The sequence below is a fragment of the Drosophila busckii genome, unplaced genomic scaffold (genome assembly GCF_011750605.1).
Source record: "Drosophila busckii strain San Diego stock center, stock number 13000-0081.31 unplaced genomic scaffold, ASM1175060v1 hic_scaffold_51, whole genome shotgun sequence".
Lineage (NCBI taxonomy): Eukaryota > Metazoa > Arthropoda > Insecta > Diptera > Drosophilidae > Drosophila > Drosophila busckii.
This window is the reverse complement of record NW_022872761.1, coordinates 148,517-175,218: the sequence shown is the minus strand read 5'-3', so window position 1 is coordinate 175,218 and position 26,702 is coordinate 148,517. Positions and strand designations below refer to the sequence as shown.

The 26,702-nt window shown below is 41.8% G+C and overlaps 9 protein-coding genes across 9 annotated transcripts; 5 read left to right on the top strand and 4 right to left on the bottom strand.

Annotated features, from left to right (window-relative positions):
- Positions 1-436: 436 nt before the first annotated feature.
- LOC117134649 lies at positions 437-3,639 on the top strand. The gene is made up of 2 exons (XM_033294843.1): positions 437-1,467; positions 3,525-3,639. The coding sequence occupies exons 1-2, from the start codon at positions 1,231-1,233 to the stop codon at positions 3,594-3,596; spliced, it is 309 nt and encodes a 102-aa protein (XP_033150734.1). The 5' UTR covers positions 437-1,230; the 3' UTR covers positions 3,597-3,639.
- Positions 3,640-9,037: 5,398 nt separating this feature from the next.
- Positions 9,038-14,341, bottom strand: LOC108607676 (zinc finger protein swm). Its single transcript, XM_017998632.2, has 6 exons — positions 14,262-14,341; positions 13,384-13,701; positions 12,773-13,247; positions 10,031-12,382; positions 9,621-9,749; positions 9,038-9,563 (listed from the first exon to the last, which is right to left on the bottom strand). The coding sequence occupies exons 2-6, from the start codon at positions 13,440-13,442 to the stop codon at positions 9,336-9,338; spliced, it is 3,243 nt and encodes a 1,080-aa protein (XP_017854121.2). The 5' UTR covers positions 13,443-13,701; positions 14,262-14,341; the 3' UTR covers positions 9,038-9,335.
- An 82-nt stretch (positions 14,342-14,423) lies between these two features.
- LOC108607677 (cytoplasmic tRNA 2-thiolation protein 2) lies at positions 14,424-15,750 on the top strand. The gene has a single exon (XM_017998634.2). It carries the CDS (start codon positions 14,528-14,530, stop codon positions 15,725-15,727), a length of 1,200 nt encoding a protein of 399 aa, XP_017854123.2. The 5' UTR covers positions 14,424-14,527; the 3' UTR covers positions 15,728-15,750.
- Positions 15,751-15,755: 5 nt separating this feature from the next.
- On the bottom strand, positions 15,756-16,998 carry LOC108607681 (nucleoside diphosphate-linked moiety X motif 19). Its single transcript, XM_017998637.2, has 2 exons — positions 16,818-16,998; positions 15,756-16,750 (listed from the first exon to the last, which is right to left on the bottom strand). Exons 1-2 carry the CDS (start codon positions 16,920-16,922, stop codon positions 15,761-15,763), a joined length of 1,095 nt encoding a protein of 364 aa, XP_017854126.2. The 5' UTR covers positions 16,923-16,998; the 3' UTR covers positions 15,756-15,760.
- A 99-nt stretch (positions 16,999-17,097) lies between these two features.
- Positions 17,098-18,649, top strand: LOC108607680 (nucleoside diphosphate-linked moiety X motif 19). The gene is made up of 4 exons (XM_017998636.2): positions 17,098-17,222; positions 17,278-17,468; positions 17,525-17,867; positions 17,921-18,649. Exons 1-4 carry the CDS (start codon positions 17,127-17,129, stop codon positions 18,320-18,322), a joined length of 1,032 nt encoding a protein of 343 aa, XP_017854125.1. The 5' UTR covers positions 17,098-17,126; the 3' UTR covers positions 18,323-18,649.
- Positions 18,650-18,673: 24 nt separating this feature from the next.
- Positions 18,674-19,675, bottom strand: LOC108608310. The gene has a single exon (XM_017999641.1). It carries the CDS (start codon positions 19,673-19,675, stop codon positions 18,674-18,676), a length of 1,002 nt encoding a protein of 333 aa, XP_017855130.1.
- Positions 19,676-20,868: 1,193 nt separating this feature from the next.
- On the bottom strand, positions 20,869-22,224 carry LOC108608320. The gene is made up of 2 exons (XM_017999654.2): positions 21,297-22,224; positions 20,869-21,239 (listed from the first exon to the last, which is right to left on the bottom strand). The coding sequence occupies exons 1-2, from the start codon at positions 22,222-22,224 to the stop codon at positions 20,893-20,895; spliced, it is 1,275 nt and encodes a 424-aa protein (XP_017855143.2). The 3' UTR covers positions 20,869-20,892.
- A 727-nt stretch (positions 22,225-22,951) lies between these two features.
- LOC108607682 (membrane-associated progesterone receptor component 1) lies at positions 22,952-24,038 on the top strand. The gene has a single exon (XM_017998638.2). It carries the CDS (start codon positions 23,161-23,163, stop codon positions 23,755-23,757), a length of 597 nt encoding a protein of 198 aa, XP_017854127.2. The 5' UTR covers positions 22,952-23,160; the 3' UTR covers positions 23,758-24,038.
- A 95-nt stretch (positions 24,039-24,133) lies between these two features.
- On the top strand, positions 24,134-26,085 carry LOC108607678 (nucleoside diphosphate-linked moiety X motif 19). Its single transcript, XM_017998635.2, has 5 exons — positions 24,134-24,468; positions 24,520-24,764; positions 24,827-25,102; positions 25,380-25,461; positions 25,518-26,085. The coding sequence occupies exons 1-5, from the start codon at positions 24,391-24,393 to the stop codon at positions 25,929-25,931; spliced, it is 1,095 nt and encodes a 364-aa protein (XP_017854124.2). The 5' UTR covers positions 24,134-24,390; the 3' UTR covers positions 25,932-26,085.
- The last annotated feature ends 617 nt before the right edge of the window (positions 26,086-26,702 follow it).

Sequence of the window (26,702 nt, the reverse complement as noted above, 5' to 3'; positions counted from 1 at the left end):
GATGACTTGAAAGAGTTATTTGAAGATGAAGAAATTAATGACGAATCATTGCTTGAGATTGCTGTGAATGAAGCAATCAATTCGCAATCAGATGACAGCAGCTCTGAAGAAACCAATCCGATGAGTTTAACGATAGATAAGCTCCGAGAGGGATTCGCATATGCTAGCAGCTTGGAATCATGCTTTTTAAATTCAGATCCGGTCATCGAACGACGACTTAAGTTTAAGAGAGAGTTGGAAAAAATACTTTTGCCTTATAAGGACTGCTATAAAGAAGCTTTAAAAGCCACAAAACAATCAAAAATTACTGATTTTTACAAGGAGCCACTGTCGGGAGCAGAGCCAGCAATTATAACGCTTAATCATTTTTAGTTTCAATAATACTAATACTAGTTAAATTCATTTTTAGTTTAAGTAAATTATATGCACTTTCAAATTCAAACTTAACGTAAATTCCACCCGCCAAATTATTGATCATTCCTTTTGTTCTTCTTGCTTTGCTTATCTTTGTCTTACTCTTCTTCTTACTCGCTAAGCACACAGGTGCACGCTCTTTTTCTTATCTTTGTCATTCGCAATATTCGTTCTCTCGCTTTCGGTCCGCAAATTTGTCGTCGCTTGCGCATTACAAAAAACATTGTTAAAATCATATGTTAAACAATTAACAAATACATAATTAAAAACTAAACAATTGTGCACTGTGTAAACGAAATCCAACAACAAATTAAAATCAAACATTTTTACATATAAAATCACGACCCTTTTGATTCAACTAGACTCAGGTGGCATAAATTAATGCCCTCCTCAAAACATTTGGTGACCCCGACGTGATCTTTGTGTTAGTAAAAGTGTTTTAATAAAACAATTATAGTGGCATAGTTCTTTTTGCAATTCGGCAAAAAGACATACATACAAGCATACATATATATTTGCACTTGCTACCTTTTGAGTAGTTGACTGGCCTGGATTTTACGGCACGTTCAAGACCGTAGTTGGCAACATGGATGGCGTATGTAAGCTGGAGAAGTTCCAGCATCTTCGTTCCTGCTTAGACGGCGCAGCGCTGGACACCATTCGTGCTTTAGAGCTTACTGTGACAAAGCCATCGACTTGCTAATTTCGAGATTTGATAACAAACTCTTGCATTTTCAGGCACATATTCGGTCTCTGTTTGGGCTTTCAGGTGTGGAGAGAGGTTCTGCAGTCAGTTTGCGGCAGCTCAGCGATGAAATGAATTCGCATTTGCGCTCTCTTAATTCGATGGCAACCACGCAGGAGATTTTGGATGGCTTGTTAATTCACTTGGTCACCTCGAAGCTGGATCAAAATACGCAGGAGAAATGGGAGGAAGGATTGCAATCGAGCAAGCTGCTGAAGTGGACGGATATGGCAGCCTTCATGGAAAAAAGATGCCGTATGCTGGAAAATTTGGAATATGCCATGGTAACCCAAGCACCGGGCAAGCAGGTGGGAAAATCGCATGCTAACAAACCCATCCGCACAGCTCTCATCGCATCTTCTAACACCTCATTATGTTCATTATGCAATGCAAAGGACCATTTAATTTCAAAATGCTCGCAATTCCTTAACCTCACCCCCATATTGCGTTATAAAGAGGCCAAGAGACTACACCTTTGTTTAAATTGCTTGCGCAAAGGCCACGGAGTGCAGCAATGCAAGTCAGGCCATTGCAGGCATTGCCAATTAAGACATTATTCTCTGCTGCATATTGATCAAGCTACCGCACCATCATCCTCACATACAATTCCCGCTCCAAGTTCTCACAACTCGACTGCTCTCTTGTCTATTGCCTCTCCCACCGCCTCACCTGAAGCTCTGACGGACAGGCAAGCCGATTATGTGCTGCTTGCCACTGCCATTGTTTTTGTTAAAAGTCGTTCTGGCGTACTCGTGCCATGTAGAGCACTGTTGGATTCCAGCGCTCAGATTAACATTATAACCTCTCGATTCGTCAGTCAGCTTCAGCTCACACCTCATCATTCAAGTAGCTCCATCTCAGGGATAGGTTCCTCGTCTCACTCGGCTGACAAATCTGTCAGCATCGTAGTGCAATCCAGAAACAGTGTCTATCGCACTTCGATTTCTGCAGCCATGATGCCTACGATCACTGGTCAACAGCCCCATTTCGATGTCGACTCCGCTGGCTGGAACATTCCCAAAAACATCGTTCTCGCTGATCCGCTCTTCTACAAGAGCCAGCGAATTGACCTGCTCATCGGAGCTGGTCTCTTCTTTGAATTGCTCTGTGTAGGGCAGATACAATTGGCCAAACACTTGCCTACCTTGCAGAAAACCAGATTTGGCTGGGTCGTTTCTGGAGGCATCTCGTTGCCAAGCGCCAATCACTCCGTATTGCCTGCCTTATCCTCAGATTCCATCGCCCAACCACAGCCGGATTCGTTCTACGACATTATCAGGAAATTCTGGGAAATCGACAGTTATTGCGGCTCTCCTATCGTGCAAACTGATGAGGATGCCTTGTGTGAGCAGCTTTTCGTAAGGACTTTTTCTCGTCTCAAATCTGGCCAATATTCAGTGCATCTCCCTGCTAAGACTAGCTTCGAAATGCTTGGAGATTCGTATGACCGTGCTGTCCGTCGATTCAAGTCCTTAGAGTCCAAATTATCGAAAAATTCAACGCTAAAATCTCAATACATGGCGTTTATAAAGGAGTACCTCGATCTAGGACACATGTCACAGTCATCTCGTCAGCATTCGCTTCCGCAGTTTTATTTGCCTCATCTCTGTGTTCAAAAGCTCGATAGTTCGACAACAAAACTTCGGGTTGTCTTCGATGGTTCGGCAAAGTCAACATCTGGATACTCTTTGAATGATTTGCTATTCACAGGGCCCTCAATTCAGCCAAAAATCTTCAACACGCTACTCAGATTTCGATTTTTCAAGGTTGCATTGTGTAAGGACATTTGTAAAATGTATCGTTGCGTTCGTGTCACGCACCCAGATCAGCACCTGCAATCCATCCTTTGGCGAGACAACCCAAATGAAGACATCAAAGTTTACACTCTCGACACTGTTACTTATGGTACCAAGCCTGCTGCATTTTTAGCAATTCGTGCCATGCAGCAGCTGTCATATGATGAGGAGGACAACTTTCCCTTGGCTTCGAAAATAGTTCGCAGAGATTTTTATGTCGACGATCTGATCTCTGGAGGCGATTCCATAGAGGATGTGGTTCAGATCCGTCAACAAGTCCATGCATTTTGTGATGCAAGTCTCGCTGCATTTGGAGCTTGTGTTTACGTGCGGTCAGAGTAGCATGGCATCGTTTCAACGCTGTGCTCAAAGTCAAGAGTCTCGCCTTTAAAAACTCTTACGGTACCCAAATTGGAGCTATGCGCATCACTTCTACTGTCAGAACTAGTCGGAAATATCGCACAAACCATATCATCTCATTGCTCTTATCATTGTTGGTCCGATTCGACCATTGTTTTATCTTGGATTCGTCAGCCTCCTTCAGAATTCAACATTTTCGTATCCAACAGGATTGCTCAAATTCAGGATCGCACCAAGGATATGAAATGGCACCACGTACCAACCGATGTCAATCCGGCTGACATATTGTCAAGAGGATGCACACCACTCGAGCTACTGAAATCAAAATTAATGGCGTGAAGGGCCGCCATTCTTGAAATTGGACCACTTCTCCTGGCCTGCTCTTGTGCCTTCTTTGACAGACTTGCCTGAACGTCGCCGAAGCGTCTTCATTCTGTCTGAGAATCCAGACATATCCTACGCCTGTAAGTTCCAAAACTCATTTGGCAGGCTGCAGAGAGTTTTTGGATACATACACCGCTTCTCACGCTTAAAAAGCCGCAACCAGGAACGTCGCAGAGGACCCCTCACGGTGGACGACATCAAAGACGGCACGCATCTGCTTCTCAAGTCGATCCAGGAAACCTGGTTTTCGGACGAACTCCGGGCGCTGAGTGCGAAGAAGGAGGTCAAATCCAAAAGCAAGCTGTTCTCACTGCACCCTATCCTGGACGGTTCAGGCCTGATTCGCGTTGGAGGTCGTCTTCAAAACTCGATCCTGGACTACGACGCGAGACATCCATTGCTGCTGCCAAAGGACCATCCAGTCACTCGCGCAATCATTGCGCATTTTCACGTCAAGTTCCTGCACGCTGGACCTCAAAGCCTGTTAGCTGCCCTGCGACAAAGGTTTTGGCCAATTGGAGGCCGAAAAACGGTTGCAGCCACAGTCAACAAATGCATTAGATGTTTTCGCCTGAAGCCTTCGATTCTCGAGACCATTATGGCTCCGCTGCCAGCAAGTCGAGTGCAACCATGTCGCCCTTTAAAAACGACTGGTATCGACTTCTGCGGCCCATTTTATTCCAAATCAGAAGTCAGAAATCGTCCTCCAACGAAATGCTACATAGCAATTTTCGTTTGCTTCGCCACGAAGGCCTCACATTTGGAGTTGGTAGAGGACTTATCTGCCATGTCGTTCATCGCATCCTTGAGGCGCTTCATCAGTACCAGAGGCAAGCCGCATACAATTTGGTCGGACAATGCAACCAATTTTGTCGGTGCGAAAAATGAGCTGAAGGAGTTGGCGGAACTGTTTCTCTCCGACCCGCAAAATTTCGCACTACGCGACTGCTTCGTCTCGCTTGGCATAAACTGGCAATTCATTCCTCCCCGTTCCCCGCACTTTGGTGGACTATGGGAGGCCGCCGTTAAATCTGCCAAATTCCACTTCATTCGTGTGGTTGGCAAATCTCTGCTAACATTTAACGAACTTCGAACTTTAGTTTTGCGAAATCTCGGCCATGTTGAACTCACGTCCAATTTGTCCTCTTTCAGAGAGCCCTGACGACTTGGACATCCTCACTCCTGGCCACTTCCTTATTGGTGCCTCCTTTGCCGCTATCGAGGAGCCAGACATAACTCACCTCGACATCAGCCGTCTGAGCCGATGGCAACGAGTCTGTCAGATGCAGCAGACATTCTGGCGAAAATGGTGCACTTCCTATCTATCGCTGCGTGGCAACGCGAACGTGGCAAGTGGCGATCGTCTAAGCCGAGTCTTCTACCCAATAGCATTGTGGTGCTAAAAGACGAAAACCTTCCTCCTCTGCAATGGCGCATGGGCAGAGTCGAGAGCACCATACCTGGAAAAGACGGCGTCTCTCGAGTGGCAGTAATTCGTACGGCTACTGGTGTCACTAAGCGAGCTGTCAGCAAATTGGCTGTTCTGCCCCTTGAGACCACATCATCTGTCAGCGTGCCTCTTCCGGCGGGGGGAGCATGTCGGGAGCAGAGCCAGCAATTATAACGCTTAATCATTTTTAGTTTCAATAATACTAATACTAGTTAAATTCATTTTTAGTTTAAGTAAATTATATGCACATTCAAATTCAAACTTAACGTAAATTCCACCCGCCAAATTATTGATCATTCCTTTTGTTCTTCTTGCTTTGCTTATCTTTGTCTTACTCTTCTTCTTACTCGCTAAGCACACAGGTGCACGCTCTTTTTCTTATCTTTGTCATTCGCACTTTTCGTTCTCTCGCTTTCGGTCCGCAAATTTGTCGTCGCTTGCGCATTACAAAAAACATTGTTAAAATCATCTTTAAAACAATTAACAAATACATAATTAATAAAAACTAAACAATTGTGCACTGTGTAAACGAAATCCAACAACAAATTAAAATCAAACATTTTTACATATAAAATCACGACCCTTTTGATTCAACTAGAATCAGGTGGCATAAATTAATGCCCTCCTCAAAACAGCCACCAAAAAAGAAACCATGTTAAAACAAACTGGCTTTAACTATAAATGCCACCAAATGCATTTCATATTATGAATTATGAATTTTTAGTTATGAACTATGAATTAAAATTATGAATTATGAATTCAAATTATTAATTATGATATGAATAAAACATATGATCCCCTACTTTTCAACATTTTTTAGTTTCTATAAAGTTTAACCTATTAATTAATTATAAGAAGCAACTTTTTTAATTAAATACCAACTTTTAAGTTTAAAAATATGAATGGTATGCTTTTATTAAAGGCATATACATAATAACTTTTGGTTAATTTTGAACAAATGTATGAAACTTTAATAAGAACATACCAAATTTGAACAATACAAAATTTTGTTTGCTGCCAATTTTGAATTTTTAGAACGTAACCCCTTATTTTGTACTGAATCCATGTTTCGCTTAACACGAGGTTTTCTAGAAACGTAACCGCCGTGTTGAGCGAGGGCCAGGTGTAATTATGGGCACGGCCGTATTAATTATTATTACTAATAATAAGTAAGCGGTTAGAAGTGACAGAACTATATCTTATATGTTACGGATATAGAATGTAAGTGAAGGAAGATAATTATAGGCACGGCCTAATAATTACTAGCGAATTGTAAAGTGATAGAAGATAAGTGCATAGACAGAAGAACTTAGTGAGCACGCCCAAAGAGAGCGCGAGCCGAATGCCTTGTATGACTAAACAGTCTATTTTTCAAATGTCAGTAACAGTAGCACGGCATTTTGAGCTCCGTATTGAATAAAGTAAGGTCCGTACACACATTGAAACCAACGGAACGAAAAACGGATTACAATCAAAATATTATTCTTATTAACATAACATATATATAATTTACACTCACCTCAATTGTCAGCAGCCAACGCCAACAGCTCGGAGCCTACCATTTGTCCTATACCATATATTCTTAAGATGGGTAAAGCAATAGAGTCTAACTATCGGACAATTTAAAAAAGTTCTGCCCTGTCAATCCCAGCTAAATTACTAGCATTGCCATCAGTTATAATGGCAATGAGGTAATCTTCTCTGCCTGATTGTAAGATCTTTTCAATGGTTAATTCTAAGACCCTACCAATGTGGCAAGGTAGGAAAATCTCATCTAATAGCAAATAGAACGAGCCCTTCTGAAAATCATCGATGTTGTTGCGGGCTCCTGCCCTTGTTAGGGCTCCTGCCCTTGTTAGGGCTCCTGCCCTATCCATTGAGCCTCCTCATGCTCCGGCAAAGTTTTTGATAGCCTTTAATTGTAAATAGTTTTTTGCTGATCAAGAATATATAAATTGATGCCCCAACGAAGGCATAAATACACTTATAATTTAATAACTTAATAAGACTTAATAAGAAGAAAGAATTTCGTTTTTATATTTTGAGAGAAATCTGCGTCGGCAGCGCGTCCAGCCGTGCACGCCCGATTCTATATTGAAAATTGAAATGTAAATATTTCCTAAGTTATGTATCCGATTGTTCTGAAATTTACAATCAGTCTAAAGCATGACTAGGCAATTATTTTAATTATTATTTATTTATTTCAGAGTTTTAAAAGATTTTTTTACTCCCTTATATTGTTTTTTTTTTCGATTTGCGGGGGGGGAGGAAATTAAAAAATAATAAAAGCGTAGTGTCCTGGATATAGGAGCATCTTGGTTTGGTTGCTCTCAAGCTCTTATAGTTGCTGAGAACCACGCACTCGACAGACGGACATGGCTATATCGACTCAATTTGTCTTGCTGATCATGAATATATACTTTATAGGGTCTGCCACGCCTCTCTTCTCCCTGTTACATACATTTTCACAACTTCATGATACCCTTTTCCATTTTTTCAAAAATGTCAAAGTGTATAAAAAGAATTCACCCAACAGATCTACCTGTTAGAAGTATAACATAAATACACTCCAATAATCCCATTAATTGTCAATAGTCTACGCCCAAAACGTACAAAACATATCTTCCCACACATACGACCGGTCATATTCAAAAGTATGAATGATTCTGACCGCAATAAATGACTTAATTTTAAAAAAAAAAAAAATTAACAAGAGTTGATAATGTTATTGCTGCTAGAAAAATGAATTCCCCAGCTCCAAATATGTATGTATATATTATATGTTCACGTATGAAATTTATAAGCTGCTCAAAAATGTTAAACTTTATTGTTAAATGAAATCAATTGAAGTCTAAAAGATGCAACCACCAAAAAGTTGTCTCCAGCTAAGTCTAAGTAATGCAACAACAAATTAATAATTCCATTTCGCATTTCACCAGCTCAAATGCAATTGAGTGATTTTATTACCACTGCTTCTATTTCCGTATAAGAAACGGGGAAGCAGCCGCTGTTGAGTGAATTTGACTGAGGGTTGTTCAACGAACGCAAAACTTTGCAGTTGCTTGCTTAATGCTAGTTTTTTAATTTAATCCTTCTTTTTTGTTCATCCACATTGATGTTTTTTTACATTCAATTTATAAATATTCACAACAATTTATATTTTGAGCGTCTTATACTCTGTAAACTACCCCTTCTGTTTAAGTTTTAAGACTTAAAGCAGAGTTTCACAGCTATTGAATCGATTGGCCGAGGAATATATCGATAAGATAGTAAGGCGCAAATTTTCAAACACCTTATATTAGAAAATATATGCACATATTCAAATGTGCGACCAATTTAGTTTTCATTCTGAATTAAAACAACAGATTTTTTATGTGAAATTAATAGCAAATACGAAACTATTTATTTTATTTATTATACTCTTTCTCTCTTTAACTTGCTTCAGTATTCACGTTGCTATATTTTTGTTTTAACTTTGATTTCTTGTTTTTGCAATTTTTTTGTTTAGTAATTTTTTGTGTTTTGCTTTTTTTTTTTGTTGCTGTTTAACTGAACATGTGTAAAGGATAGCAGGGAAAAAGTATGTAATTACAAGGTAGTATAATAGTATGTAATATATAAGATGCTTAAACAATGCAACAATAGCTGCATTTGGTAACTGTATAGCATTAGCTGTGTTCTTACTGTTCCATTGCTGTTAATTGTCGACTATATTGAGACGCTTAAATATACCCATTCGAACCAAGTTGACGAATGTGCATACTAAATACATACATTATATAGATAACTTATATTCAGTTAGTATTAGTAATATTAAGAGCTTTTAATTTAAGATGTTCTTTTTTATAGATATATATATAAATATATATATATATATATATATTCCTTTAGTATTAGACGAGGAGCTACCAACAGTTGCAAATGTTCAGTGTATTTGTGTTTCCTTTACATTTTTAAAAATATTGTACATATTTTTCCTCATTTTAGTTTGTTTTGGGTTTGTTTGATTGTGTATACACAATTAACGATGTTAACTAATGCTGTGGCATACACTAATCAATGTATCCGTTGCACTTTAAGATATATATAATAACAACAATAGAAAATACAGAAGAATGCGTTTCGTTCCTAGCAAGTATATTAGCCAGAGTGAGTTTGCCTAGAAGGAGCGCTGGTTGGCTAAACATCAACGACGCCAGGAACGATCCTCAGACTCCTCATCCTCCTCTTCATCCTCCAGGCGTAGCTCCGGCAGTGTATCGCTACCCAACAGTGACTCGCTTTCACTAACCGACTGCAGCAGCTGCTTGGGATTGTCTGTCTTGTCGCCGGCTGTAACCACCACAGGCGAACGTTCAGCCGGAGCGCCCATAGGCACTGCTGGCAATGGTGTTATTACAGGTGCCCATGATATCTGCAAAAGATACGATTAAAGCAAACTAAATACAAATAGTATACCATCATGAATTACCTGCAGGCGTTTGTCTTTGTACATCTTGCCACGTAGCACGGCTTGCTCGGCGTTCAAACGCGTCGCATAAGAGAGTATCAATTGCGGAATTTCACGGTCCACATCATGTTTCGATATCTCACCGAAATGCTGCAAGTCAAAACAAATTTATAATTAGGATTTTGTATGAGCTACTTTTGAAAAATGTAATATTCCAGTGCTTTCACCATCTACGAACTAAACCTTGGCATTTATCTTGACTTTTCAACAGAGCCACCAATAGAAAATAATTTGTGAATAATAGAAAAATTTGCAGTCTTTTTCATAGGAAATCTGTATTTGGTTTTTAAAATCACTAATGTCCAAAAAAAAAGATTATTAGTGGTTGGTTTTGGTTGTGTTTTTTGAAATTATTCTATGCTAGCACTCACCTTAAAGTGGCCCAGTACAAAGTCCGCCTCCTCTGCCGCAAAGCCGGTGACAACAATTGCTTTGGGACGACGATCGACGCGTGTTGAGCCCTCGGGAAAGTTCGCACGTTTGCGTGCAGCCCCGCCTGGTAGCTTGCCGCCAGCTAAGGCACCATTGCCGCCAGCAGCGTTTGAGTTAGCAAGCGTGCGTTGAAGTTCCTCCAGACGCTTTTGTATGGCTGTAGTGTCGTTTCCCTCTTGCTGCTGCGCAATGAGCTCCAGCTCCATGTCGAGCAATTCCTTTTTCTGCTGCTCTTTGGACTTTTTTACAGGCATTGCTTGTTGCTGTTGCTGCTGCTGTTGTTGTTGTTGCTGTATTTGCGCCTGCACCAGATCCTGATCGGCATGCACATCCTTACGCAGCTTGTCAATGGTCGCCTGAAGTACTTTGATGGTCTCCAGTGTGGGTGCACGCTGCACATCCTGCTGATCCATACGCTCCACCAGCTCTAGTGCAGTTTTCATTTGCTTCACATAGCTCTGGAGCAGCTCTTGCTTGCGTTTGCGCAGACCATTTGCAAGCTGATGCATGGCCTTTTGCTGTTCCTCCTGTTTCTTACGCAAGCTGGCCGCATTGGCCATAGGCGCCGCATTGGGTCGGGGCCCGTTTGTGGCAGCATTCGTGTTCAGCTTGAGTCGCATGGATGCAGGCGCCGCCGTGCTAGCCAGCTCGCCCGCTGGAGTTGTGTAGGCATTGTTGGCGCTGCCTGCTTCGCCCAGAGGCGTGGCCTGGCTGTTGCTAATCTTGGCGCTGTCCGCATTCGGCGTGGGTACTGCAGGAACATTATGCAAATGATATTGACTCTTGCGGTTCAAGGAGTTGCCCACATCGCTGTTTCCGCCGATGTTACCAGCTCCTGCTCCACTGCTGTTGTTGTCGTTGTGCCAGAACACTTTGATGAAGCGGTTGTTTAGCACCGCCTCGGTGCTGCGATAGGCCACATTAGCCTCGGCGTGCGTGGAGAATGTAACAATCGCCGCCTCGGGATCACCCTCATATGACACTTGTATATTGACTATTTTGCCGAACTTGGCAAAATGATTGTTCAGATGCGCTATGGTGTTGAGGCCACGCGGCACCTTGCGCAGCTCCAGCGAGCTATTGTGCTGCTGCATATTGGGATTAACACGCGGTCCCAGGCGACTATTGATTGGTAACTTGCGCATCTTACTGGGCACATCGGCAATGGCCACGCTGTCCTCCAGCTCAAAGCGACGCTTTCCCATCTCGCCCGCTGCACCACCGTCCATCACTGGTATGGGTATAAGCTGACGCTGCAGCGGAGTGGTAACTGCCGTCGGATTAAAGGGGAACTGCATCATGTTGGGTGGTGGTGCCGGCACTGGCGGCGCATAGTCTGAGGCATGTGGCACACCAACAGGCGCACAGGCGCGTACATTGCCGCTAAAGGGGTTAATGCTGCCCTGCTGTCCTGGCTGCGGCTGCGTTCCTGCTGGCTGCTGCGCTTGAGCAGCGCCTGCCACTGCAGGCACTCCGGCGCCAGCGCCACGTGACCAAATCTCAGGTGCATCAGGATTATACTCGCGCATGGACATCATCAGCGTGGAATTGTTAATGCCTTCGAAAACCACGGGATTAATGCCATGATCCCAGGGACAGGTCTCTCCGCGCACGCAGTAGCCTTTCTCATCAAAGTCTCGGCAACGCTGACGCGCCATGGCTGCCACTGGATGAACTGGAGCAGCTACAGACACAGGCGCGGCACCCGATGCAGCTGCTGCTGCTGCGGAACTGCTTGCTGACTCCACATTGTTGTTGTTGTTGCTGTTGTTGATCCCACGTCGCGTGTTGCGTGTGTCTGGCGATTTGGACCGACTGCGTTGCCTATTGTTGCTGTTATTGTTGCTGCTGCTGTTGTTGTTGTTATTGCTGTTGTTGCCATTGCCTATGCGACGCCTATCAAAACTACCATTGTTGTTATTGCGTCGATGTCCACCTGGCGGCGATTTGTTGCGGAACTGCCGCTGACTCTTCTCGCGCTCATTGTTTCGACGATCACGCGAGCGCGAACGTCTAAACGAACGCTCATTGGATCGGGAACGTGAGCGTGAACGTGAACGCAGCGAGGCTCGTCGACGACGACTGTCGCGTGGCTGATTCTCCTTGTCGGCAGCATAAGCGCCACCATTGGGTGGCACAACAACTGCCCCGCTGCGTGGACTTACGCTACGCACAAACCCAACAGCGACACTCCCGTGATGCTGTGGCTGATGATGATGATGATGTGTTAACTGCGACTGATTGCTATTGACGCCAGCGCTGCTGCTGCTGTGAGAGTCTTTGGTTTTGTGCTGAAAGAAACAAAATATGTGTACAAAAATTTAAAAAGTTGTCATTGCTGTTAATATCATGTATGTATATAGTAAAGCAGTGAATTAGAAATACTTAAAAATGTGTTATTCGCATTAGTTTTGTAACACTAGATTACATAATTAAAAATAATAATAATCCAAGTATTTAAGTAGCCACTACAATAACATATCGTGTGATTATCTTTTTTTTTCAAACATATTTTCCTACACCTCAGCCAATATAATTTGACTAAAGCGTTTAAAGCAGTAATGAATGAATAAATTAATTGTAATTCTAACAATAATTGATTATTATATCAAACAAAACCTCACTCAGTTCTTTATATTTTAAATATTTCTGTTGCGAACTTAAGTCTAAGTCCAACTTACATCGAAGGCTGTCTTGTTGCCATGTATCCCAGTCTGGTTGGGATCCGTGGCATTGGAGGTACTAATGCTGCCGTCAACGGCCTGTATGGATGAGGATTGTGCTAACGCATCGCTGCTGCTGCTCTGTTGCTGCTGATCACCATCGAGCTTTATCACAATATCTTTTGGCGGGGGTGGTGGAGGTGGTGGTGAGGAAGCGGATAGTAGCGCAGCCTCAAGCTCGGCTACACCATCCAAATCATGCTCCAGCTCCAATTCAGGCATAACTGAAGCAGACGATGGCAAAGGCGCTGGCATCGTTAGATATTCCTCACTGGCAATGGCTTCGAATAAACGCTCCACAAAGCGTGTCGTCTCATCTGATAGAAACACATCCAACTGCTCGATCATGATGCGCTTGAGATCCTTATCCGATTTGTCTTTTTTTAACAACGCAATGACGTAGCGTGCCAACGCCGAAGAGTCTGCATCGCAGCTGTCAATAACGAAAAAAAAAAATAGAGAAATCAAAAATTGCTGACAGTACTTGCTTCACAAATCAATGCAAGTTTTCACTGTCACATAATAGTAAAAAAGTACTATATATCGGCATCGATAACAGTTTTACTTACAGTGGCTCGAGCACTACGCTCAGCCAATCCTTCAGCTTATCCGAGTTCTCCAATATCATTTTCTTGCTGGGCCACAAATTTTGTTGCACTAATTCCGTTGGTCTGCGTGCTAATCTGCTTCTTCTTTTCTTCTTTTTCTTGTTGTTGTAGGGGGCCACAAAAATACTTATTTTTAATATGACCTCTGCCGCCTGCTCCGCTGTTCACTCGCTTCGTTGCTTACTTGCTTCTGTCTCTTGCTGTCTCTGTCTACCCACCACAGGGGGTGTGAGCGGCTTATTCTTTCAATTGAATTTATTTACAATATTTGCTAAAATGCTGCAAAACAAATATGAAAAAATAACATTAACAATTGCCCTGCACTTCGTATTATTTATGTTACAGTATTTTAGCTAAAATAAATTAAGCAACGAACGTGCTTGCCACTTATTATTTTCAGCGCTTATCATTCACACACTACTTTTTTTTGCTGTTGTTGTTGCTTTTGTTATATTTGTGGTTGTGGTCGTCGTAATTGTTTATTTGCCAGACAAGTAGGCTTTGTGCACATTTAAAATTCATACGCGTCTTTGAAATATTTCTGTAAATTTTATGACTGACAGCTGGCTTAAAACAAACTATGTCTGCCATTCACTGCATATGTATGTACATACGTATGTATCAGTCTAGTTGTGTGTAAATTATTCCAATAAGAAAGTTTCTCGATTGTGCTACCCGATACTTTTACGAGTGTTGGCCACACACACACACGCACACAGTCTCAGCTATAGCGACACTTATACTCACGCACACAACGAAACCGAGCAGCTAATTTTTTGCGCTCATTTTCTAGGCAATTAACAAGATCTTTACTAAGTACTGTCACATTTTACACATACCTTAGGCACTAAATTTTACTTATGCAATAGTTTTTTACAATAAACTACACTTTTAAATAGTTATTTTTGTATTTTTCACTGCACTTTTTTACTACGCGCAAGGTTGATTGCTTAGCTGCATATCGCACAAACGATAAGTTCGCCAATCGATACACTCGCTAATGCAATCTAGTATATGTGCCACCACTATAAAATAACACGCGCGTTGTAATATTTTTTTTATTTCATTTGTTGATGCAATAAATTGTGTGTGTCTCTTAGCGACCATGTGCAGCATTGGTGAGGACGATTTTGGGGATGAGGGAGGCATGCATGCCATGTTGCCCAGCTCAGTGGAATCCCAAGCTGTCACTACTGCTGGCGATTGCACCAAGTGTTCACAACCAGCAGAGGAGCTTTACAAATTAAACTTTCGTCAGCCAGAATGTCGCGCTTGTTTCCTCAACTATGCGAGACACAAGTTTCGCGCTGCTTTGGGTGCATCCAAAGCGCTGCCACGCGGAGCTGAAGTGCTGCTATTGATCGACGGCACTCCTGAGTCCTTGGTGCTGCTAGACATGCTACATTATGCCCAGACCCAGAACACCTTCAAACGACTGCACTGTAATGTACGCGTGCTCTACATAGACGCCGGGAGCAGCTTAAGTAAGCGAGATCCATTGCCAGCATTGCGCGATTGTCAAAGGCGTTACACACCCTTCGAATTCCATGTGGTGCATTCGAATGCGACGCCTGATAGCGTACAACTGCTGGATAATTACATAGCTATAGCTGAGCCCAAGCAGCTCGAGAAGCATCGAAACTTGACAGCACATCAGGATTATGCACAACAACAACGCAAGCGTCTCATGGGCGCTGTGGCTGCGCAGCTGAGATGTAGTCATATTTTTGAGTCAAGCATATGCAGCACGCTAGCCACACAGCTCTTGAGCTCAATTGCCTTAGGTCGGGGTGGCAGCGTAGCCTTAGATGTAGCTCTTTTCGATGATCGCTTGCCAGCGCAAGTTAAGCTGCTACGTCCCTTAAAAGACCTCAATGCGCAGGAGGTGCAGTTGTATGTGAAGGCGCAACAGCTGCAAGCGTTCCCTACAATAAATGAGCTTGATAAAGATTCAGCTAGTTTGCAAAATCTAACCAAGTCCTTTGTTGACAATCTGCAGTTGAATTATGCATCCACAGTGTCGACAATTTTTCGAACGGGCGATAAAATTGCTGCTAAAAGATGCTTGAACGTGGAAGTAGATGCCAAATGCGCGCTTTGTCAATCTGATCTGGAAGAAGAGACTTCAGATACATTGCTGGCAATTGAATACTCGCGTTCTGTGTCTGAGGCAGGCGCTGCACTGCAGCAGCGTCAAAGCATCGAGCAGCTGGAAAAATGTGCTAGAGAGCGTTTGTTGTCCTCGAGGGATTTGTGTCATGCTTGTAGTAATATAAAAACAGAGCTGGGCATAGCCTTGACTTGATTAAAGTTTAAAATTAAACTAAAGCGAATTTAATTATAATTTAGCTAACTGTGTGTTAATCTTTGCCTGCAGACGCAAATGTCCATCCAGCGGCTGCACATTGCTGGCCAATTGCACATTATAGAAATCGTATGCCATATAACGGTTATAGAGTTTAGAGCGAGCGTTTATCTCCCCCATGCTGCCAGGCAGCCGTATGTATTCTTTGAATTTGTAAGGCTCAGCCAAATATAGCTCATCTCCTGGTAGAACACCAAACATGCAATCATCACAGCGATAGTAAATAGGCTGCAGTAACGTAGACCCTTGTACGCTACGCTGCCGAGAAAACTCAAGCAGTCCCTTCCAGCAGCGCATGCTCATCAGACGCCCAATTTCATAGAGCAGCATAAAGGGCAACCAGATATCAGCCTGATGTGATCTGCGCCAACAATCAATGGGAGTCAGCCAATAGGCTGCCTGCACTTCCTGCTGCTCCAGCTGTAACAGCACATTGTTTGACTCCAAGGCGGCTATATAGTATACTGTATCATATTTGCGATTAGCAGCTGCAGTAGCAGCTGTGCGCCAAACAGACCATTCGCTTAGACCCCAGAGATCGGGTACGACTTGAAGATATTTACAGAGCTGTAAGAACTGTTTTGCATCGTTGTGCACACGTTGTTGCCACGCCTCCAATTCTAAAAAATGCAATACTACTTGCGCTGGCTTGCCAGTGGTCAAATCCGATAGAGTGGAGCGACTGCGGCACAAGAGTATGCCCACTTCCTCAAAGCATTCCCGTAGCGCTGTCAGACGCAGCGAGATGTCTCTGGAGAAATACTGGCCTTCGGTCATAAGCCTGGGTCTATTGCTAGACTGACGACAACTGAGCACCTCCAATTGGGTCTTGCTAATGCCACAGTCTGCAAAATATTCAAGCCAACCCGCTGATTCATCTGCCGTTGCCTCAAAGACACCACCAGGAAAGACACAATGGTTCACAGCATAAGACGTGCGCTCCGTGCGTTTGATTAACAGCAGCTAAGGTAAAAAGAATACATTTATTAAGACAATACTATGTAAAATGTTTGTTTTTTAAAATACTCACTTTGTAGTCATACTCATCCGCCTTAGCTTCCACTTGCTGTTTACTGGCTAAAATTAGACTAGACGAGGGTCTGTACTCGGCTTGCCACTCAGTCAAGTCACTCATTTTTAATTACTGCAACTAACAACCTAAGTTGCTCGTTCTGTAAACTCAAACATATTGTAACTTTGTACCGTGAGTTCAACAGCCATCTATCAAAATAAGTGATGGCACCAACACTACGATCGAGAGGCCACCACACATTAACACTACTCGATCGATAGGTAACGTTTGCACGATGTGTGTAAATAGTTCTTATCTGTTGTTGCCATGTCGAAGCTAGCTTTAAACAAAATTCGACAGTCTGCCAGTCTGTTAATCTTAGCCAAAACTAAAAATGCTGGTGCCCATATCTATGATTATAATGTAAGCATGTTAATAAATAATTGCTCGATATAATTAACATAAGTTCGGCTTGCAGGCGCTGCTCCTTACACGAACATCCAAGTCCAGCTTCATGCCAGACTCCTCGGTTTTTCCCGGCGGTGTCTGTGACTTAAAAGATGCTTCTCCCGCTTGGCTGGAACACTTTCAACGCTATGACATAAGCGCAGCCAAATTAACAGAGATCTGCAAGATTACCACACACGACAACAACAATGAGCTAGAGACGTAAAGCACATTAAAACATTCTCAATTGCTTATCTGATAATTTGCTAATATTCTAGACCGCTATCTTTGCGTCTCACTGCGCTACGCGAAACCTTTGAGGAAATGGGCATTTTGCTCTGTCGAGATCGCAAGACTTTGACCTCTACATCAGGCTATGCACAGTTCCATGAACAGTTCGATCGCAAGCACTGGCAGCATATGGTACACAACGATGCAAGCAAGTTCCTTACGCTTTGCCAGCAGCTAGATGTGTTGCCAGATGTGTGGGCGCTACACGAATGGTCCGCCTGGCGCACACCTTCAACATTTAAGAAGCGTTTTCAGACTGCATTTTTCCTAACTGCACTAGAGCAGCAACCTTGTGTGCTGACGGAAGCCAATGAGGTTAAGGATTATTCGGTATGTGTACTTCCCTTCCTTTGAAACATATCCTAACCATATACAATCCACAGTGGCGCTCGCCCTTAGACTATTTGCAAGCTGCGCTAAAGAAGGAACTGTGGCTACCTCCACCGCAATTTTATGAGCTCTCGCGCTGTCTTAACTTTAATACACTGAAAGAACTACGCCAATTTGCTTGTATGCGTGCCAGCAACGGTTGCATATTAATGCATCCAGTCATGTACAAATGCACCGATGGACAAGTGCATCTCCTACCTGGCGATGATATGTATCCCGTTGATGCTGACTCCTGTAATGACAAAATTGAAACTGGTCTAAGTACTAAAGAGTTTCGTGCATTAGCGAAGAACTTGCATCGATCCGAGCATAAAAATCAGCATGAATCTGAATTGCTTATAAACTTTCAGCCTGCAGATGGTCAGGTGAATCCACTAGATCCGAGAAAATGTTAAATAATTTGTTTCGGCACTGAGTTGCAGAAAAGTTACTCCATAGAGTGAAAAAAGAGGCGTTCGAAGCTATGACCGCAATTAACAGTCTATATCCAACAACAATATTATGCAGGCGATGATGAAAGTACCTTTTCTGGTCTATAAAGTATCAAAGCGTTTGTAAGAATTCATTGCTTGTAATTGAAACATCTTTATTAGTACAGTGAGTTAACGGGTTCGATTAGTGCCTTTAGCGTCTTTAAAACATTCTTGACGCTTAAGCCAGATTTGCATTTGTTAGTTAAATCAATTGTTACTGTTAGTTGTAAAATAAAATATTATTTGTTGTTGCTGTTAAACGCGCACTCCAGTTTACTGATCCTTGCCATACCATAGTTGATGTAAATATGAGGTATCCTCATATGAGGTATCCTCATAAGCGCTGTCGTAAAGTGACTTCGGTGGCTGTGGCTCGGCGTGATAGTTCTTGTGAGGTGCCTGTGGCTCGGCGTGATAGTTCTTGTGTGGTGCCTGTGACTTCTTGCAATCCTCCAACGCGCGTTCAATATTTTTCTGGCTGCTCAGCAGAACGCCCAGCTTATGATCAATCTGCCAAGAGGTGGTGCCAACCTTGTGTAAGATCTGGCCAATGCCATTGAGCTGCTGCTGTTGAGTATTGTTGAGCGCACGTATGCCTTGGTCCAGTTGGTTCACTTTATTGGCCGTGATGCTGGTCAGAGCAGCCAGCTGATCTATCTGCATTACCTTACTCTCAATGTGTCTTTGGCTTTGTTCCAGTTTCTTGGCACTTTGTACAAGAGCAAGTAACTCTCTGAGCACGGTTTGCTTAAGAAGATTGTCTAGACCCGCAATACTGTTCTGCACCGATCTGGCGACCTCATTAAGAGTGCGATCGTTACGTATTTGATTGGCGTCCACCTTGGCCAGGACCACCTTGATTTCCTGCTGACCACGTGCCAGATTGCCAATGGATCTATCGGTTCTAGTCTCAGCCTCTTTAATGCTGGCAGTTACATTTCTAATATCGCTGGCAGTCGACCTGAAATTGCTGGCCGTAGCCAAGTCTAGACGTTTAAGTGCCTCTTCCACACGTGATATGCCAACCACATCCTGTCCTATAAGTTGCAGCTTGACCTCAATGCCCTTTTGGCTCTGACTAATGCTATCGGATCTGCGCTCCAAGCTATTCAGAGATCTGCCGTTGCTCTCGAGTAAGCTTACAATCTGAAAGATTTGCGCACCTGAAATTAGGCCAGGAACCGGTGGCACTAGCATGGATGACTGCTCTACCGGCGGCTCCTGTGCCGTGACCAGAATAGCGCCTAGACAGATAGCTATTAGTATGGATTGCATGCTTATAGCTCTACTATGTGGAAGGTTCAAAGTGGAACTGCCTTTGCTTAGCATTGTTTGCACTTTAAATAGTCAATGCGCTGACCACACCTGGCACGTGCCCGACCTTACATTGCAATTAATCAGCGTCTATGCACTTATGCACTTCTAAAGATTGTCTTAAATTTGAACACTTGTTAGATATATAAAAACGTTATTTTGAATATGTATGTATCTTGTTTGTCAAACAGCTAAATCTTCCCACCGTATCATATCATAAATGGTTCAACGACATTATGGCTGTTTATAACAATTGTGTGTTACAAGTGTAGCGGTTGGGTCACGTTTTCTTCATTCTTCCATAACCAGATAAGCCATATTTGACCAACATTTTGAACCCGTAGATACTAGAAGCCGAAACAAACGTGCCGAATTCTAGGTTTGCAGCTGCCTCGCTTTTGAGATGAGTTCATTCAGTAAGTGGACCAAACTGACATAATACTCTGAAGGTCGTCTATCTTACTACCATATCGGGAAAATAACATGTACCTAAAGTAAGAAAGTCAAAAAATTGCCATTCCATGTAAATTCCATTGCAATAAGCTTTGCGAAATTTGTAGTTCTTTCTATTGACACAAAGGTTTAATTCTAGACACATATATTATAGATACGTACATTTTTTTTCGCCAATTTCCACGCTCAACAAATTTTTAAACATTTTCGACCCTGAAAATATTAATTTGCTTAAACAAAACCTAATTTCGTGTTTCATTAAATTGCAGGCATAAGTTTTTACAAGTATTTCTGAAATACCAAAAACCAAAATCAAATGGTTACAACTAAAATTCCACAAAGGAACACGTTCTACGTTTTACACGTTTTAGATAACTACACATATTTTAATGTAATTTAATATACATACATATGTATGACTTCTAAATGTTCTTTTAAGAAAGGAATCTTTAATAATGTCTGCAGGTAATCTATTTTTTTTTTTTTGAAAAACTGGTGCTATAAGAATTTTCCTATATTTTTGGGCACTATCGACTATACAAATCAAATCATATCATATATATCGTATATATGTATGTGAAGTCAAACTTTTCATGCAGGTAATTAAATACATATTACATATGTATGCGTACTGTATATCTTTGAATTTATTTATTGATGTTATTCATTAAAATTGTTCTATATTGTTGTATGTACATTGTTTTGTTATTGTTTTCTTCCACTTATTAGTAAGTCGACGCGACATACCAGGACTGTTGTCCCTGGCTCGGAATCGATTGAGCATAAGAAGGTGGGGGCGACAGAAGTGGTCCATATGAAGAAGAAGCTGAATTTATGGTGCAAGGTTTCTGTGTTGGCGAAGGTCTTTTGTAAGGCTTGTAAGTTGGTGCCGGAACAGACTGGTACTGAGCAGCAGCTTCCCAGGGCAGACGTTCCTGCCAGGAGACAGCATGAGCAGCTGCGGTGCCGGACTTTAAACTGTGATAATGATTGTGTCCGGGATTGCTCGGTCTGCCAGGTTGTGGCTTTGGCTTGGGAGAATCTGCATAGGCACTAGTTTGCTGAGGTGCTCCTACAAAATAAAATTTACTTAGCACATTTAAAAAGATTTATGATGGCGGATACATACTTGGACGATTTGGCTCCTTGACAGTCCAAACCTGCACTAGATCGGGCTTGCTTGGTTGTGGTGTATGCGCTGGAGCGGCTTCCTCAATAGTATATGACTGTGAATAAACAGTGGGTCTTTGATGAACAACATACGGTGTAGAATGCTTGCCGCATGACTCCAAGTCGATCTCAACACGTTTTTGGGAAAGAATAAGCTCACGCAGCGCATTCTCCATTTGCCATGTATTAATGGGCTTTAGTTGGTTAACAGCGCCAGTTAGAGCGGATAGACGTGCCTCTTGAGTGCGATTTAAGCTGGATAACTGCTGGCCCAAAGTGTTTAGTTTGCTGCTTGAGTTCTCGCTTAGTTCCTTAATGCGAGCCAAACTCTTAAGCTCCACTTCAATGTTTATATGAGATGTTTCCAAGCTGTCGAAGGAGCATTGAAGACCATTAAGTTGGGGCAGCACAGCGCGTGAGATCAGTTTGGTCAGATCGAGTATGTTGTTGTCAATGTTACGTGCATTTCTAACCATGTTGTTTTGATAAGCATCTAGCTTTTGCTCCAAGTTACTAATCTGTAGCTTTGTTGAGAGCTGCAGACGCGCCAAGTTGGCCAATTCTTTAAGCAAGCGCTCTGTATATTCTCCACCACGTTTAGTAATGTTGTTTAGTGCTTCCTTAATAACCACAGATTGCGCATCGAGAAATAGATTCTGCTTAGCCATCAGTTGCTCAACATTTTGTATGGAGCTTAACCAGACTCGCTGTTGCGCTAAGTCGACCACGATCTGTTTATTGGTGGAATTAATATGCTCCATTAAACGATTCGTCTCATTAAGATCCTGCGTCTGCTGCTGCAGTAGTTGCTCAATCTTCTTAATGTCTTGTGCTGTGGTGCTAGCGTAAAAGCAGCCCAACAATAGTACGGATATTAAAAGTTTCATTGTATTGCAGTTGCTTTGGCTCTAAAACTGCAAGTGTAAGTGAAAGAACATTGCGTGCCCTTAAGTACATTTTGCCACGCTGTTACTCTTAGAGATATCTTCGCAGCTTCTTTTTGTACACTTTGTTACACTTGCTACGTTTCCCCATTGTGCACGCTAATCTGCGTACGCTCAGCTGCACGCTTTCGTTGGGCACGAATTTGAATGCGTCAGTGTTGCTAAGTTCACGGCAGGACACATTTGAAGTCATAAGTGTTGATAAGCAAGCGACGGGAGCAACAAGTTGTGCAGGGATGGCAAGTAATTTAGTTTAAGCGAAAAGTGGGATTTAAGACCAATTAACACTGAAACAATCAGGCTTACAATACTCGAGTACTTATTCATTCGATTATTATTTGCAAAAAGTGATTAAACGTCTGGATATTCCATATTCACTGAATAATCTTTTTAAAATATTTGGTCAATAATAACAGATAATATATTTGATAGCTTTATTCAAAATAATAAGCTACACCATTTATGATAGTTATTAAAAGTTTCCGGAATACAATCACATATGAAGCGTCACAACGCTTTTCAAGATTTTAATTATTAAATTACAATATCAAGTAAGTTCGTTGGCAATTTTGTACAGGCCACATATCAATTATATTCCCATCACTAACAGTGTTGTCAAGTCCCTTTGCGGCAAACAGCTGTAATTCAGAGATTCGTGTGAGTGCATATTTTTTTATAAAAGCGAGCCCACAACATATAGTGAAGTAAATAGGTAGATTCGTATGTCTGCTTTGTAATTTACATCTCATACATATATACATACAAACGAACTACATATAAGGCGCACCAAAACGCACGCGAAAAAAAATTGTACAAAGTTCAAACGAAGCATTTTATCTGCAAGGCAACAGCAACAACGCAGTCGAAAACACATTGAAGATGGAAAATACAGTGGACGCTGATGCAACAGCCGCGCAGGCGGAATCTTCGTATTTGGCCGGTGTATTGCGTGAGATATTTTACAGCCCCATGAACCTGGCGCTAGTGTCCATCATCTGTTTTCTGGTCTACAAAATAATACGTGATCGCACCGAAAGCATAAGAGACGTACCACAGGCACAGGCAGAGCCGGAGCTGCCGAAACTGCGTCGTGACTTCACCGTGAAGGAGCTTCGTCATTACGATGGTAATCAACCAGATGGTCGAGTGTTAGTTGCAGTCAATGGCAGTGTTTATGACGTCACCAAGGGAAAACGCTTTTATGGACCGGGCGGACCATATGCTACCTTTGCTGGACGCGATGCATCACGAAACTTGGCCACATTCAGCGTTGTTGCCAATGAAAACGAAAACTACGATGATCTCAGCGACCTTGGCGCCATGGAAATGGACACTGTGCGCGATTGGGAAATGCAATTCAAGGAGAAATACGAATATGTGGGTAAACTGCTGCGTAATGGTGAGCAGCCAAACACCTACGATAACGACAGCGACAAAGATGATGAAACTGCTGCGGATAACGACAAGGAGGAATAGTGTAGGTCACAGTGGAACGCATATGTAACGATGACAAGCACAAAACTTATAGCACACTTGATTTTATAATGAAATAAAACTCGTTCAAGTGTCGAGCGAAAGTTTTGCAATGTTATTACATTCCCCCACCACTTAACATACACAAACACACACACCCACTCACTCACACACACATAATGGCGTCTAAAGCTGTCAAAACATTTAGCCTTTAATGGATTAATACCTTCTAAGATTTATATGTATATTTGTTGAACCAAATACTATTGTTGGTATAAAAAAAAGAAAATCAAAAACTGTGCACCAAAAAAAATGTAAACGGTATGGAAAACGGACTTTTCTACTTCCCTGAGCTAATTCACTGTTCACTTTTACGTCAAATAAATGTAATGTCTATGCAAAATATATAGTCATGTATGTAGATTGGCAAACAGAAACGTATGACTTATTTAGATTTTTATTTTGGTACAGCTGTACTTCTTATCATTTGAATTGTTTGCAATCGTTTTAGCGCATTAATCGCAGTAGTTAACGATAAGGTTATGGAATTGGCTGCAAATTACTTTTGTAAAACCGGTTAAAAACAATACTTGTAATTAACTTAAATAAATATTGATTCGTAAATAAAACAAACAAATGTCTCAGTTAAGCAACAAGTGGCGCACTTCAGCCAGCCTGATTTTAGTGTCAGCAGTTGCTGGCGAGGATTATCAAGTAAGTAGCAAGCACAACTCTTAGACACATTTTAAACTTTAAACTTTACAGCTGCTGATGCTTAAACGCAGCGATGTTACTTCTATGGCTATGAATCATGCTGTGTTTCCTGGTGGCATGCTGGACACACAAGGAGATGAGAATGTCGCCTGGCTCGACTACTTGGAGCAGTTTGGAGTGCCACAAGAGGCATTGCGGAGCCTTGTCCTAATCAATGACCAAAGGCCAAGCATTTTGGCACCACAGGGCACTGGCTGCTATGATCGCTTCTTTAAGCGCTCTACCATATGGGCACGGTGAGTGCGAGGTGCACTATATAAAGAGATAACAGCTTATCATTAACAAAATATACTCTTAGGGAGATAACACTACGCTTGACGGCTGTGCGCGAATGCTTTGAGGAAGTAGGAATATTGCTTTGCCGCAACCGCGAGCAATTAAAAGAATTGGGCGCAATTGTGTCCACCGCACAGACCTCAGATGGGCTCCAGTTTGATCGCGAGGCGTGGCAAAGGCGTGTGCACAACCATCCTGCTGACTTCTTGGAGCTCTGCCGAGAGCTGCAAGTCGTACCAGATCTATGGGCGCTACATGAATGGTCTGCCTGGGCCAGTCCGGCTCCTGTGAAAAAAGGGTAAACATGAAATTCATGTCTGCTCTAAAACGCGAATAGATTTGTAAAGCAAGAAAGAGACACACCTGTGTCCAGGCTCTCAGTTTCATTCTATTAAATTTAGTCGTAAGCTTAAATTTATTTTTTTCTCTAATTTCAACGTTGTACAGTCGACAACTTAACATAGCAAGAGTCGGAATCAAATTAAGCTCTTTACCCGGAACTATAACTTAGAACATACCTGATTATTAGTTCTTAAATTAAATTAAATGATACTATATAAATTTTATATTTTAAGCCACCAAACAATGTTCTTTATGGCATTTGTGGATGAGCAACCAAGGCTATTGGCTGAGCCCTCTGAAGTAAAGGAATGTTTGGTAACACAAGCGATTCATACTCAAGTCTAGAATATATATTAATTTGTTAATTTTAGTGGCGCACGCCGTTGGAACTGTTGCGTCTGCATCGCCTTGGCGAGGTTTGGCTCATGCCACCACAAATCTATGAACTAACCCGCTTGTTGGGAATCAAGAGTTATCGTAAACTCTTCGATTTTTCCGCCAACCGTAGTAGACTTGGCATCACTTTGTTTTTGCCTGTGGGCTACGCCTGCTCTGATGGGGTGTTGTATGTCCTACCCGGTGATGATGCCTACTTGCCTGAACCACATTTGGCCACAGAGTTCGTCAGTTTGTCTGAAACAACTCAAGAGTTCATTGCTCGCGCCAAGTATTTGCATCGCTATGAATATGATGGAGTTTCTTCTTGGAAAGTTCATTTTAATTTAGCTCCTTTTAATGGTCATTTAATGCCAAGAAATTTGCCTGCTGAGGTACAAAAACTTTAAAGCTTAAAGCTTTGGAAACCATGAACCGTAATTTTCATAACTGTGTTTTGAGTTTTAAGACGTTTTTCTGCCGTATATATAGTACTTGATTTTGATATGTTTATAAGACATATGACAACATAAGGTTTTCGATCAAACTTTTGGTTTTTCTTAATAATATACATTAAATAATAAACGTATACCATATGTCATATTACAGTTGTTCAAATATTGTTTAAACAAATAATGAAAATTAATTAAAGCGTAACTAAAGCGGCCCTTTTTTAACAATGACAAGTGAGAATATTAAAATTTAACCTTATAACTGAAAAAAAACTTTATTTGTAAATAATTAATATTTTACTTATATCAAACTATTTACAACGGTATAATATTAAAAATACTGCAATGTTTGTTAGGCTAATAATTATTAAAACATAATTATGAATTAACGGTTCCTGGTTAAAAGTATAAGAAGCGGCTTGGAAATTTTTAAGCATTACAATGTAAAAATGATGTCATTCCATTTTTAAAAAAATACCGAGCTAAAATAAGATGATAGGACTATAAAGATAAGTAAATGTGTCCGAAAAAAATAAGAAAAATATATAAATAGCTTACGCTAAATAACTCTTAGCATAACTCATTTGCCTAAGCTTTAGCATTATACCTTCTTATGATGCTCATTAGCAATAATTACAAGGCGGGGTCATTGGCGTCCAAAGAAATTGTGACCGCTGTTTTGCATTGATAAGATTTCAAATGAGAGTAGCTACAAATTGTTGGTAGTAA